Raw genomic sequence first — 13,125 nt, forward strand, 5'->3', positions numbered from 1 at the left:
GGATACTTTAACATTCCTTTTATCCATGAAGGCAGCAGAAAGTACACTAGCTCCTACTTTTTCTAATTCAAGTCTTTGGATTATTTACTTTGTTGTTTATTTTAGTTTCTAAAGGCACATGAGTGGATCACTGCTTGCTCACTTTGTACCACACAGTGGGGTGGAACATAACACGAGGGGTAGGTCTGATGTTGTCCTGGAACATTCGGCTGCCTTCCTTTCCCCTCACCTTATTATGGGACTTCTTCAGCACATTGGACCCCATGTTGCATGACCATGTTTTATCCAACCCATTGTGCCACTAGAGCAAACACAGAAACTTAATATGTGATATATTTCTCCCTAGCAACCAATAAGTAACAGATTCCCCCCACCCCACCCTACGGTACCAAAAACAAACAAACAATCTGTCTCGGTAATATTTTTTAACCAGCTCTAAAAGAAATTGGATATTTGGACAATATCTTCTTCCTCTTTGGCGCCCCAAATACAGAAATACACATATCCCAGTGTATATCTTCTCTAAACATGTTGTGGGTATTGTTTGAAACCTCAAAGCAATAAGTGCTTTCATCATTGCACCAACAGATAATTAAAAAGAAGAAGACTTGAAGACAATAATCTGTTCTAACATAGTAATATGGTGAGAATTGCATAGTTTGAAGGTAACATTTAATTAACAAGAAGCCCCTCTATTTTTAAGCTGTAGGAGTAATAACTTTAAGAACATGAGAAAACAATTCATACTTAGAAGAGCTTCATGTTTCTTAGCCCAATTTTATACAGATCCATTAGAAGTTTGCTAAAAAAAAGGGGGGGGAGGAAACACATTTTTGGGCAACCTTGTTATCTGGTATATGATGCAACTTTGTACTTGAAGCAAGAAAATATGAAACTGGGGTAATATTGAAGAAACCCCAGGCTCCAATCTCATCATAGCAACAGGAGTGCCACGAGGTAGGTTTTTAATGCAACCTAAAAATTACAAATTTTTGGTACCGTAGTTTCCAGTTTAGCATTTGCCTACTTCCACCCTTCTGTACCATATAGCACTCATGGGATGACTCCCCCCAAAGAAGTCCTTAAGAGCAGATGGTTCTAAATTACCTTCTGTTGAGCAGGCAAAGTTTAATGTGGCCATAGTCACTTGCCCAGCCATGTACGGTTATTATTTTCTAAGAATTTAAGCATGGGGAATCCAGTCTGGTGCAGAGCTGCCAGAACAATCACCCAATTTTCAGCTGCAACACACATAGCTTCACTAAAGTATTATTGGCTGAACCATTTCCAGAACTCAGTAGAAACCGGAATGAGAATCATCAGAGTCATAAAAAGTTAGTAGTTAATGCTACTATAAAACCCCAGCATTCACAGGCATGAAGCTGCTGGTGTTATTTCCTGATGCTTCACTGCGCCTTCTTGTATAGAAATCTGTGTACCTGAGGCTTGTGCAAAACCAAAAACACTACACAATCCAAACAAAGGGTTTTCCCCAAGCAGACTGGTTCTTAGAAGTCAGACAATGAGATTTTAATATGGAGTATTTTGCCTGAGATAAGATTCCTTGTAAGAGTGTTAAAAATATTTTGCCTGAGATAAGATTCCTTGTTAGAGTGTTAAAAGTATTCAGCACATCATATGCTTATAATGCAAACAAAGTTCAGAAGCAGCCTGATTATACAGTGGTACCTCGGGTTACAGACGCTTCAGGTTACATACTCAGCTAACCCAGAAATAGTGCCTCAGGTTAAGAACTTTGCTTCAGGATAAGAACAGAAATTGGGCTCCGGCGGTGCGACGGCAGCAGGAGGCCCCATTAGCTAAAGTGGTGCTTCAGGTTAAGAACAGTTTCAGGTTAAGTACGGACCTCCGGAATGAATTAAGTACTTAACCCGAGATACCACAGTATTACGATTTTATCTATTGTTTACCTCTCTGGAATTTCAAAGGATGCATGAATCTTCTTGTAAGACCTGAAATAGTCCTCTTGGTGTAGTTTTGTGTCACTGATTCAGTTACACATTTGCATCCTTGAAGGTTCTTGGGATATCCTGACCATGGAAAACGTGAAGCCAGTTTTTCAGGAACCTGAGGCTGTGGAAAGTCACAGCGAATCCTTGTGAGATAGATAAAGCTTTCTGACCTGAACCGTGGTAGCTTCCTATGTTCAGGCTCCGAAAAGCAAAATAATGAAGTGGCTGGGAAAAGGGAATTGATCTTTGAGGGAAAGTGTGTGTTTCCAAAAAAAGAAAAAGAAAAAAGAGGACGCTTTCAAATGCCTTATGGTGGGATGCACTTCCAGTCTTATTCCCCCAAATCTAACAAAAGTGGCATGTTCCATCAGATGCTGCAACCCCATTCACAAGTCTTTAAGATTAGCTAGGAATGGTGCCTGGGTACATCACCACCCTCCTTCTGACACAGAGGCATAGGTGTGTGGCCTTCTTCCTGCAGCAGTTGACTTGGGATGGAGCAGACAGAGACCACCTACTGAATTCAGTGCTCCAGTCCTTGCCTTTCTCAACAACAGGAAAAGAAAAGATAAACCGAGTAACCCCCCTGTGTACATTGCTCCTCTTACTTGTGCCATAGTTCCATACACTACTCAGTCGCTCTGTTCCCCATTCATGAGGGGAGCAGGCCGGGAAAACCATGCTCAAAACGGGCCAGTACCCATTCAGCCTCCCTTCCTACAGCTTGAAGGAAACAAACAAGACTATACAATTAGCAGAATCGAGTGGCAAAGCTTTCCCTGGACTGTGCCATTGCGCTTGAATATATACCCACAAACACTCTACCTAGCAGGGGACAGAGGATAGTCCGTAAAGGAGGCATTTCAGAATAGATCTTCTCCAACATAATATATGGAGAGAGCTTGTTCCTTTTATCCACAGGCACCACCACCCAATGGGCTATATGAAAACTTTGCCATTTGATCCTATTGATAGTATAATATAGCCTATAATAAGAGGAGGAAGCCTTGTCCTCAACTACGCTGGACTTTTCTGTTGGAAGGGAAGAGGAGGATTTTCACTCCACATAATCCTTTGATTTAATGTGAAACACTTTAAATGGTATGGCTTAAAAGCAAGTGGATGTAGACAATGAAGATATATATCTATATACACTTGGGTGATTGTCAAGAGCGGGACACGGGTGGCACTGTGGGTTAAACCACAGAGCCTAGGACTTGCCGATCAGAAGGTCAGCGGTTCGAATCCCCGCGATGGGGTGAGCTCCCGTTGCTCGGTCCCTGCTCCTGCCAACCTAGCAGTTCAAAAGCACATCAAAGTGCAAGTAGATAAATAGGTACCACTCCGGCGGGAAGGTAAACGGCATTTCCGTGCGCTGCTCTGGTTTGCCAGAAGTGGCTTAGTCATGCTGGCCACATGCTCCCTCAGCCAATAAAGTGAGATGAGCGCCGCAACCCCAGAGTCGGCCACGACTGGACCTAATGGTCAGGGGTCCCTTTACCCTTTACTAATTGTCAAGAGCAGCCACCTTCCTGCTGAATCTACCCTTTGGAATCAATGTCTGCTTTCTTCATGCAGGGATTTGAGGAGTCTTGGAGTCACACTTGCTGGGCACCAGAAGAAGATAATGAACAGCCTTCAAGAAATGAAGGTCCAGCTGGTAAATGGGATGGTGCCATTGTAACTTTCTAAAATTATTATTTTTTAGTATGACACTTCTTCAAGTGATCGACCTTGCACTTTGTAAACATAGACCTGACATTTATTTTGACAACAACAACAACAAAATGAAAGCCAGTGCTTCCTTTAATGCAACAGAAAGTCACAGGCCTCAGCCACATAATTTATAATCAGTGTTAGAACCTAACTTTCTTTATGAAGTTAATACAACGTGTGTAAAAAGTGGAAATGGGTACTGTATATGTTATATACAAAGTGAACCATTTTCTTCTGCTTTGACAACAACAAAAACCTTTCCAGCACACCTTGTCTGTACATGGAGAATATATCTGAGTACGTATACATTGCACCTTTAAAAAACTGCAAAAGGCAGCCCATGTTAATACTTCCAAGGACTTACTTGAATTGAAACATTTTACAGCCATTTGCGGGCTCCTGAAAGCTGCAGTTCACCGAAGTTTGCTTCAAGTCTTAAGCATCGGCGGAAGAATATTGAAGAGCAATATTAGACTATTTCTTGGCAGAGATTTCTGGTTTTGTACATTTTAAAGAATGATACTGTTGCACAGCAATTAAGCCGTAAAATCATTGTACAAACATTTTCAATGTTCAGTGCAATACAGGGTGTGTTTTTCTTCCTCCTTTTCTTAACGAATTTCCTTTTCGTAGCTGGGAATTTGACCCACAATCACTACAATGTATATAGGTAATATTGTCCAGTTTGCTGCACACCCCAGATATGGGACTTCATCTTTTTCATGCTATCTATTTGCTTTTGTTTTTACTGCTGTTTAGTTATGATGCAGGTAAGATTTCACCATAGCACAGAAATTGGAATTGGGTCAAGCTTTTGGCTTCCTGAAGAATCTGCTTGCATTTGCTGGGTTGGGGGAGCAGGTATCTGGCACTTGTGTTGTAGATATATCCTTGGAAGCTGGAAGCATGTAGACAATTCATTGTGAAATCTCAGAAGCTGGGAGGTGTAGCTACACACAATTTCAGGAAGGGAGGTGGGGTTCAGGTCTCTTCCTAGCTTCTTGCGGCTTCCTGAATCAGAATCCACTGTGCGCATTCTGCCGGTGCACAGCATTTATAGAGGCTGCTGAATTATAAATACTGGGCACAGAATATTTTAAGCACAGGGCACATACAGCTCCAGTAATACCGGAAAAATTCTGTCCACTGTGGTAGGGAGTATTTAAATGATTATATTGTTGTTATATTGCTTTTTTAAAATTGATTTTAAGTGAATACAGGTACGGCCAAGACCCTTTCCTCCAGTAGTACAATCTGGAAAAATTGCTTTGCCTAGATCTGGGAACTCATGTGGCTCTGGAAAATGCAATGACTCCATAATGGCCTTCATCAGCTGCGAAGAGTTGGCCGGTCTTCCTTCTGGATTCCTTGTTGCCTCTTGCAACTGTCTGTTACCACCCTGAGCACTTGGGATGGGCTCAAGTGTCACAGTGCAGCGGTGAAGAAAAAAAGCATTATTGTTGGTAAAGGTCAGCAAACTGCTTCCAGAGTAAATAATACGTATTGGGTGTATTTCATCTCCCCACACCTAAATCTAGTACAGTGGTGCCTCGCAAGACGAAAAGAATCCGTTCCGCGAGTCTCTTCATCTTGCGTTTTTTTTCGTCTTGCGAAGCAAGCCCATTAGTGGCTTAGCGGATTAGCGCTATTAGTGGATTAGCAGGCTTAGCGGATCAGCTGATAAGCGGCTTAGCGGATCAGCTGTTAAGCGGCTTAGCGGATCAGCCGTTAAGCGGCTTAGCGGCTTAGGATCAGCTGATAAGCGGCTTAGTGGCTTGGGAAAAGGGGGGGGAGAGGAAAAAACCCCCGCAGGAACTTGCAAGACATTTTCATCTTGCGAAGCAAGCCCATAGGAAATTCGTTTTGCAAAGCACCTCCAAAACGGAAAACCCTTTCGTCTAGCGGGTTTTCCGTCTTGCGAGGCATTCGTCTTGCGGGGCACCACTGTATATCTTCTAACCTGCTGCTGATTATTTAGGATAAGGAAAATAGTTTTGTTTTTCTCCTGCGAGCTAAGGCAACTGATACAGCAACATACAAAAATGGGGTTGTACACGGAAGAATTCTTTGCACCTTTGGGAATATATATTCTGCCAAAAAGCCAGCCCTGTTTTAGGATACAAAAGGCTGAGAGGCCAAAGCTGTCATGAAGATTGTCTCATCCAGGCCCTTTTCCCACCAGAATCGCCTCTGCAATGAAACTGGAGAAGGGATTTGGCTGGCCTTTGTTCTTTAAGGTCTTTGGCCTGTATTCAAAAATGGTAGTGGCAAACCCCAGGCTGGCAATAGTAGCAATATTAGTGTCGCCATTTGTATTTATTGATTTGCTTGTTTATTTATTAAGCTTGGGCCCCCTCTGGCTCAAGAAAAGCACTCGGGGAAGCTTGCATGAAATCATAAAATGCAATCAAATGCCCTTTCATACAGTGGAAATGGTATTCGCCAGCCTGGTGCCCCCCTGATGGTTTTGGACTGTGCTAGCTGCAAGTTGGTGAAAGCTGGACTGAAATTCTCTTTTTTTAAAAAAAAAAAGGCACAAAGAAAGAGAGAGGTGGTCTACCAAGTAGCATTATGAAATGGCAACAGTGTCTGCACAAGTTCTGCCTTCAGTTGGGGGGTTGCCATTACTGACTGCTCCGCTAAATGATTAAAAACACTAAAAAAAATGATCTGTAAGTTAAAACAGGGAGGTGGAGGAAGGTACAGAGACCACAGGAGTAGCCAGCTTCCTGTGCAGCAGGAAAATACATTCTAAGTGGCATCATCCACACTATATTTTTAAAGCACTATCATACCACTTTAAACAGTCATGGCTCCCCCCAGAGATTCCTGGGAACTGTAGTTTGTTAAAGTTGCTGAGAGTTGGTAGGAGAGCACCTATTCCCCTCTGAAAGCTACAATTCCAAGTGTGAAACCACTCTGGAAATTGCATCTCTGCCAGGGGAACACAGTATACATATTTATGAGATTGGGGCACTTGTGAGCAAAACTGACACCAAAAACTGTGTGCGTTCGACATGGAATAGAGAGGTTTAAATAAAGCCAGAAATAATCATGAGGTAGAAATTGTCTTGCCTAGGCCCTGAAAAATCCGGCAACTTCAAAATGGCCACAATGGCTGTCATTTCTTGAGAACTGGAGCATTTTCTCTAGATTTTGCCCCCTGAAACACATTCTTATCCACCCTGAGAACTTGTGGTTGGTTGGACTATAATTGAATAAATAAAACCATAAAGAATGCATTACAGAATCCAAAGGAGAGGCCTTCCATTTTGTATGTTGGGGGTAGGCTATGGTGGATTCCTAAAGTCACATTCGTGGCAGGCTAGGCATCCAGGCGAATTGTGCATGACTTACTGGCACTCTGTTTATTGCTATAAGCCAGTGCCATTAACTGTAGGAACAGGCAGGCTTTGTAGTATCGTGATGTATGGGATCATCTGGAGCAATCATGTGTCATGGTCTCCTTCCATGGATATTCCAGTCACAGGAACTGCTTCACAACTCATCCAATAGCCAAACGTGGTAGTGCAGAAAGGAGGTTCCCAGGGGAATACTCTCATGGGAAAGAACCATATTTAGAGTCACAGAATCGCAGAGTTGGAAGGGACCATGAGGGTCATTTAGTCCAACCCGCGCAATGTAGGAATCGAGAGCCAGTGTGGTGTAGTGGTTAAGAGCGGTAGTCTCGTAATCTGGGGAACCGGGTTCGTGCCTCCGCTCCTCCACATGCAGCTGCTGGGTGACCTTGGGCTAGTCACACTTCTCTGAAGTCTCTCAGCCCCACTCACCTCCCAGAGTGTTTGTTGTGGGGGAGGAAGGGAAAGGAGAATGTTAGCCGCTTTGAGACTCCTGAAGGGGATTGAAAGGCGGGATATCAAATCCAAACTCTTCTCTTCTTCTTCTTTTGCCCAATGTGAGGCTCAAACTCACAGCCCTGAGATTAAGAGTCTCATGCTCTTAAAGGTTCTCATGCTCTTAAAGGTTCTTCCTTTTTGAACTCTTACTTTGACAGAGAGTAATAGGATGGAGCTCTAGGGGTCAGCAAACTTTTTCAGCAAGGGGCCGGTCCACTGTCCCTCAGACCTTGGGGGGGGGGGATGAACAAATTCCTATGTCCCACAAATAGCCCAGAGATGCATTTTAAATAAAAGCACACATTCTACTCATGTAAAAACACGCTGATTCCCTGACCGTCTGCCGGCCAGATTTAGAAGGCGATTGGCCGGATCTGGCCCCTGGGCCTTAGTATGCCTACCCATTATATAAGAAATCCCATATCACTTCAATAACACCCTTAATTCCCCCATTTTTATGCAATCCTAATCAATATAACTAGGAGTCTCACAGAAATCAGTGTGGCTAGCCTCAAAGTGTGATCCGAATGTGTGTAACTCAGATGTTTTTTTTTTTTTTTTTTAGAATTGACAGGTCCTCTCAAATCTGCTGTTTTATTAATTATTTCAGAATAATTACGCATTATTTATCAAATATTCAGGGTAATCAGATCAATATCCCAGACCTTTCTTGAAGGTGGAGCAGTAGGAAATACCGTGTATTTAGGTCCCTTTGGGTAGTAATGATGTCAACATGATCCACTCATACCCAATCTATAATCTGGATTGGGTATGACTGAATCATGATGGCATCATTACTACCCATAAAACCTAAATTCATGGTGTTTCCTATCGTTCCACCTACAGCATTTTATACAATTTATCAGGAAGCTGGGCTGTGGGAGATGTCACTGCAGGGGTTTCTCTGCCTATTTCAGAGCTTGTTAAATGTCTAATATGGAGTAGGGGAGTTAACAGTAATTTGGGATTTTTTGGAATAGATGTCTAAATGCAGGGCTGTCTTTAGCAGATGCAAATATCCACCCAGTGCCCCCAAATTGCCACAGATGGGGTGTGTGTGAAGCTGTGCACTGCCAGCCTTTCGGGGGGGGGGGACGCAAATCTCCCCCATGCCGCTGTGGCAGAGCAATCCCCACAGAGGCTTGGGAGGGAAGCTGCATGCCCGCCAGCCATATAGTTGGTGGGGCACAGCTGGGGGGGGGCGTGCAGGGAAAGGGGAGGCCGCCAGCAAAGCTGCGCAGCTCCCCCACTTGCTGGGGCGCCCCTGAGAGGCCTGCGCCCTGGCGCGACGCACCACTAAGCCCTATGGGAAAGACGGCTCTGTTTGGATGGCACACACTATTACCATATTTTTCGCTCTATAGGACGCACTTTTCCCCCTTCAAAAATGAAGGGCAGGAGCCTCTACAGCCCCGCGTCACCTCTCCAGCTGGGAGAGCGCGCACGGGGCTAAAGCAGCACCCCGCGACCCTCTCCTGGCTGGAGAGGTGACGTGTGGCTATGGCAGGAGCCTCTATAGCCGCACATCACCTCTGCAGCCAGGAGAGCGCGCGCGGGGCTAAAGAAGCCATAGCCCCGTGACCCTCTCCCGGCTGGAGAGGTGACGCGCAGCTATGGCAGGAGCCTCTCCGCTGCTCCCTGACCTGCTCTTTGGGGCTGGTGGTGGGCTTCCCCCCACCAGCCCCAAAGAGCAGGTCGAAAGGAACCTGAAGCCTGGAGAGTGAGAGGGGTCAGTGCACACCGACCCCTCTCGCTCTCCAGGCTTCCAAGGTAGCCACCTGAACGCACCTTAAACGGCACCTTGTTTTAGAGCGGAAAAAGAAGAGGGGGGAAGTTCTCCCCCTCTCTGCGCAGCGCCTCCTGCCGCTTCACTGAAGGGGCGCTGGGCAGAGAGGGGGAGAATTTTTTTTTCTTGTTCTCCCCCCTCTAAAACAAAGTGCGTCCTATTGTCCGGTGCGTCCTATGGTGCGAAAAATACGGTACATTTCTGTTTTCTTTTTGAGCTTGGGATAGAAGACTCCCATCCAAAACATTCCCTTTCAAGAATAGTCAGTGGCTGCTCAGGATGGTTATAGATGGTCGTGGTCAGAAACAGGGGGACCTTGACAGCAAATCAGATGCCTGCAAGAATGGGGAGGGGCCTTCCCTTCTTTCTTCCATCTGCCATTGCCTGGCAAGGTCCCACGCTCATCTATAAACATGAGTAAATGGTCAGGGGAAGGAAGGCAAGGCAACCTATTTGGTTGGCTTTCATGGCAGACAACGCAGCAAGCAGCGAAAGCCTGACAAATTCTGGCCATGCGGTTTCGTGTCTTTCATGTTTAATTCTGTTAGCTGGTGAGCCAGAAAGAGAATTTAGAAACGATGGAACACAGAGACAGTACCATTTTAGCACAAAGCAGATTTTTTCAAGTAATAAAAAACATTATTGGAGCTGTCACGAGACCTGTTTGGAGATTATTTGTACCTTCTTGCTTGCGGTTGTTTGTAAAATAATTCACAGAAAAGAAGTTGCCACTGTTTCTTCTAGATCCTTTTCTTTCTTTCTTGGTCCACAAAGCTCTTCCACTTAGAGATGATTTCACTAATTCATTGGCGCTTTCCTCTCTGGTCTCTACCAGTATCCTGTTAACTGTTGGAAAGCAATAGGTCTCATTGAAAAATACGTTTCTGCCCCCTCACAAATTCTTTCTTTCTTGCTTCCACACACAAAAATGTTATACTTTGCTCAATTGCACATTGTTATGATTTTATCCCACTGAAATGTGAGAATTATTTTCCCACTACAAAGGAATGCTTCCTACACGTTTTTATCAGCTTTCTGTGGCTAACAAATAGGAAAGGAATAACATTGAAACACTTTACATCTTCACTCGAGTGACATGGCTAAATGCTGTTTTCTTCAAACAGTTAAAATATTTTTATTATTTTTAAACTACTTTTAAGTAGACACTTCATATCAACAGACAATCAGCATATTCCACCCAAAGTTAAGTACCGTATTTTTCGCTCTATAAGACGCACCAGACCACAAGGCGCACCTAATTTTTGGAGGAGGAAAACAAGAAAAAAATATTCTGAATCTCAGAAGCCAGAACAGCAAGAGGGATCGCTGCGCAGTGAAAGCAGCAATCCCTCTTACTGTTCTGGCTTCTGGGATAGCTGCGCAGCCTGCATTCGCTCCATAAGACGCAAACACTTTCCCCCTTACTTTTTAGGAGGGAAAAAGTGAGTCTTATAGAGCAAAAAATACGGTACTTTCGGTACTTTGAGTCTCACTGAAGGAAATGGGAGAGATACAAAATAGAATTTAAACAAGCTTAACTGTGACTGCATCACACCCAGTAATTTATGAGAGGATGCATGTTCAAATTATAAGAGATCCATCACAGTGCACGTCTTGTGAATAAGGAACACCTGCATCAGAAATTCTGGCACACATCACATGTTGGAACTTTTCTTGGACTCATAATGCAAGCAGGGGTGGGGTGTTAAATAATTTGCTGCAATCCTATACTCACTTATCTAGGAATTATCTAGGAGTTAGATTTCTGAGTAATTTGGACTGGCTGCAGTTTTTGAGTATGTGTGTGCATGCATTTTTCTTTTTTCCTGAAAAGTGTTCCCCCCCCCCCTTGAAGTGTTACATTCCAGGAGTAATTTTACAGTAATGATGAGCTCTTTGCCTGTGGTGATAACCATGGAAGGATGGGTATGTTCCACCAGACCACCTTGCTGCAGATATATTTTCTCGGAAGACATCTCCACAGAACCCGCTTGCCACGTTCAAATTGCAAGCTTGAGCATTGTAATTGACTCTGGGAGGCAATGGCATTTACAATCCTGTGGCATTTTCCCTTAAAACACTCTGTACCAAGTCCCGAAAGCACTGTTAAACTTGGTCAAGTTTCAAACACACTTTGGGAATACAGTGGTACCTTGGTTTTCAAACGTAATCCATTCCAGAAGACTGTTCGAGTTCTCAAACGTTCAGAAACCAAAAATTCATATGGAAGCCTCAATATGGAAAACTCAATACGGAAGCCACATGGCATGTTCGACTTCTGAGGCGTGTTGGAAAATCGAAGCATTTACTTCCGGTTTACAGCGTTTGAAAACCAAAATGTTCGTCAACAGAGACGTTTGAAAACCAAGGTACCACTGTTTTTGGTGGGGCAGTTTCTGAGGTTAAATATTTGCAAAAGGTGTGTGTGTGTGTGTGTGTGTGGAGGGAGAGAGAGAGAGAGAGAGAGAGAGAGAGAGAGAGAGAGAGAGAGAGAGGCATACCTGCCCTTTGGCTAGCTGTCCAAGCAACTGATTTATTGAAAAATGTGTCCAGATATGATACCTCACAGCCCCTAATTAGTCAGTGGCTCTTTCTCTCTTTTTAAATTCCCTTCACAATAAGGTAAACCCCTCAAACGTTTGCACAAATCAAAATCAAGTTTCATTTTAACAAACTGTCGGCCCATACAATTTAGGTGGCTGAGGAAATAGCACATTTTTCAGAAGGAGCCGGCATCTAAAATCCTGTAGAACATAAAGAGGTTTCAAGAGGCAGCTTCCAAATTGGGGAATCTGTTTAGGCAGCTACTTGTGGATGTAAGGATGATGGTCCTGCTTCACAAATTGGGGCTCGGCCCCTGCTCCCCTCACCAAAGCTTATCAGACCTGACTGCCCCGTTGGGAAGAGAAGGAGTGGCTGTAATGGCAAAATGGCCTAGTCACGGCCTCGTCAAATAGGCTATAGAACAGGCATAGGCATAGGCAAACTCGGTCCTCCAGATGTTTTGGGACTACAACTCACATCATCCCTAGCTAACAGGATGGTGGAAATTGTAGTCTCAAAACATCTGGAGGGCCGAGTTTGCCTATGCCTGCTATAGAAACACCGCATGTATTTTTTCTTGTTTTAGTATTTGGGCATTATTTTTATTGATATGGAAGCCTTGTCCATTGAAGAGAAAGTACCAACATAATAATAATAATAATAATAATAATAATAATAATAATAATAATAATAATAATAATGTTCTCTGAGCAATTTACACTATCGCACTATTTCTGTGGAAGTTTCCTACTGCATAGTCTAAAATCCAAGGAAGCTTCATGGAGTGTCACAGATACCCTTACTCTTTACAAACTTTTGCCACCAATGCAGATGCTTCTCACTGCTTCCAGTGGGATGGATCTCAGATGTGCATTGATCTGTGGGTGCTATGCATTACTTTCCATGTGCAGCCCCAGTCAGTCAGTTTTATTGCACATAGCCAAAGGCTGCCGCAATGTACACAGAATCTTTCAACAATTAAAAGAAAATATGCTGGATTAATATAAAAAACTTAAAACATTTATATTATCAAGACATTGCCTACAAGCTATAAAGGTACCTTAATATACAGGTCAAGACGTTAAACAATAAAATTTATAGGCTCAAATCACCACATGGCCACTAATATATTAAAAAAAATAATGTTAATTAATACAATATGCAATTATATTGAGTTTGGTGGTAAAGATAGAATATAGCTTGATGTAGATAGGGTCAAATAAATTCATCTCCTTTACAGTTGGTGACT

The 13,125-nt window shown here is 43.4% G+C and overlaps 1 protein-coding gene across 7 annotated transcripts in view; it reads left to right on the plus strand.

The window, feature by feature from the left end:
* The window catches only part of EPHA5 (EPH receptor A5), a 263,910-nt gene extending 258,688 nt beyond the window's left edge, over positions 1-5,222 (plus strand). For 6 of the 7 annotated variants that reach the window (XM_081166169.1, XM_081166170.1, XM_081166173.1 and 3 more), the window contains one exon: positions 3,552-5,222. In XM_081166169.1, coding sequence (XP_081022295.1) covers positions 3,552-3,657 — 106 coding nt within the window. In that variant the 3' untranslated portion in view covers positions 3,658-5,222. The remainder of the gene's footprint in view (positions 1-3,551) is intronic. The other variant, XM_081166176.1, reaches the window with a different exon arrangement.
* The last annotated feature ends 7,903 nt before the right edge of the window (positions 5,223-13,125 follow it).

The sequence above is a fragment of the Podarcis bocagei genome, assembly GCF_964188305.1.
Source record: "Podarcis bocagei genome assembly, chromosome: 13".
Lineage (NCBI taxonomy): Eukaryota > Metazoa > Chordata > Lepidosauria > Squamata > Lacertidae > Podarcis > Podarcis bocagei.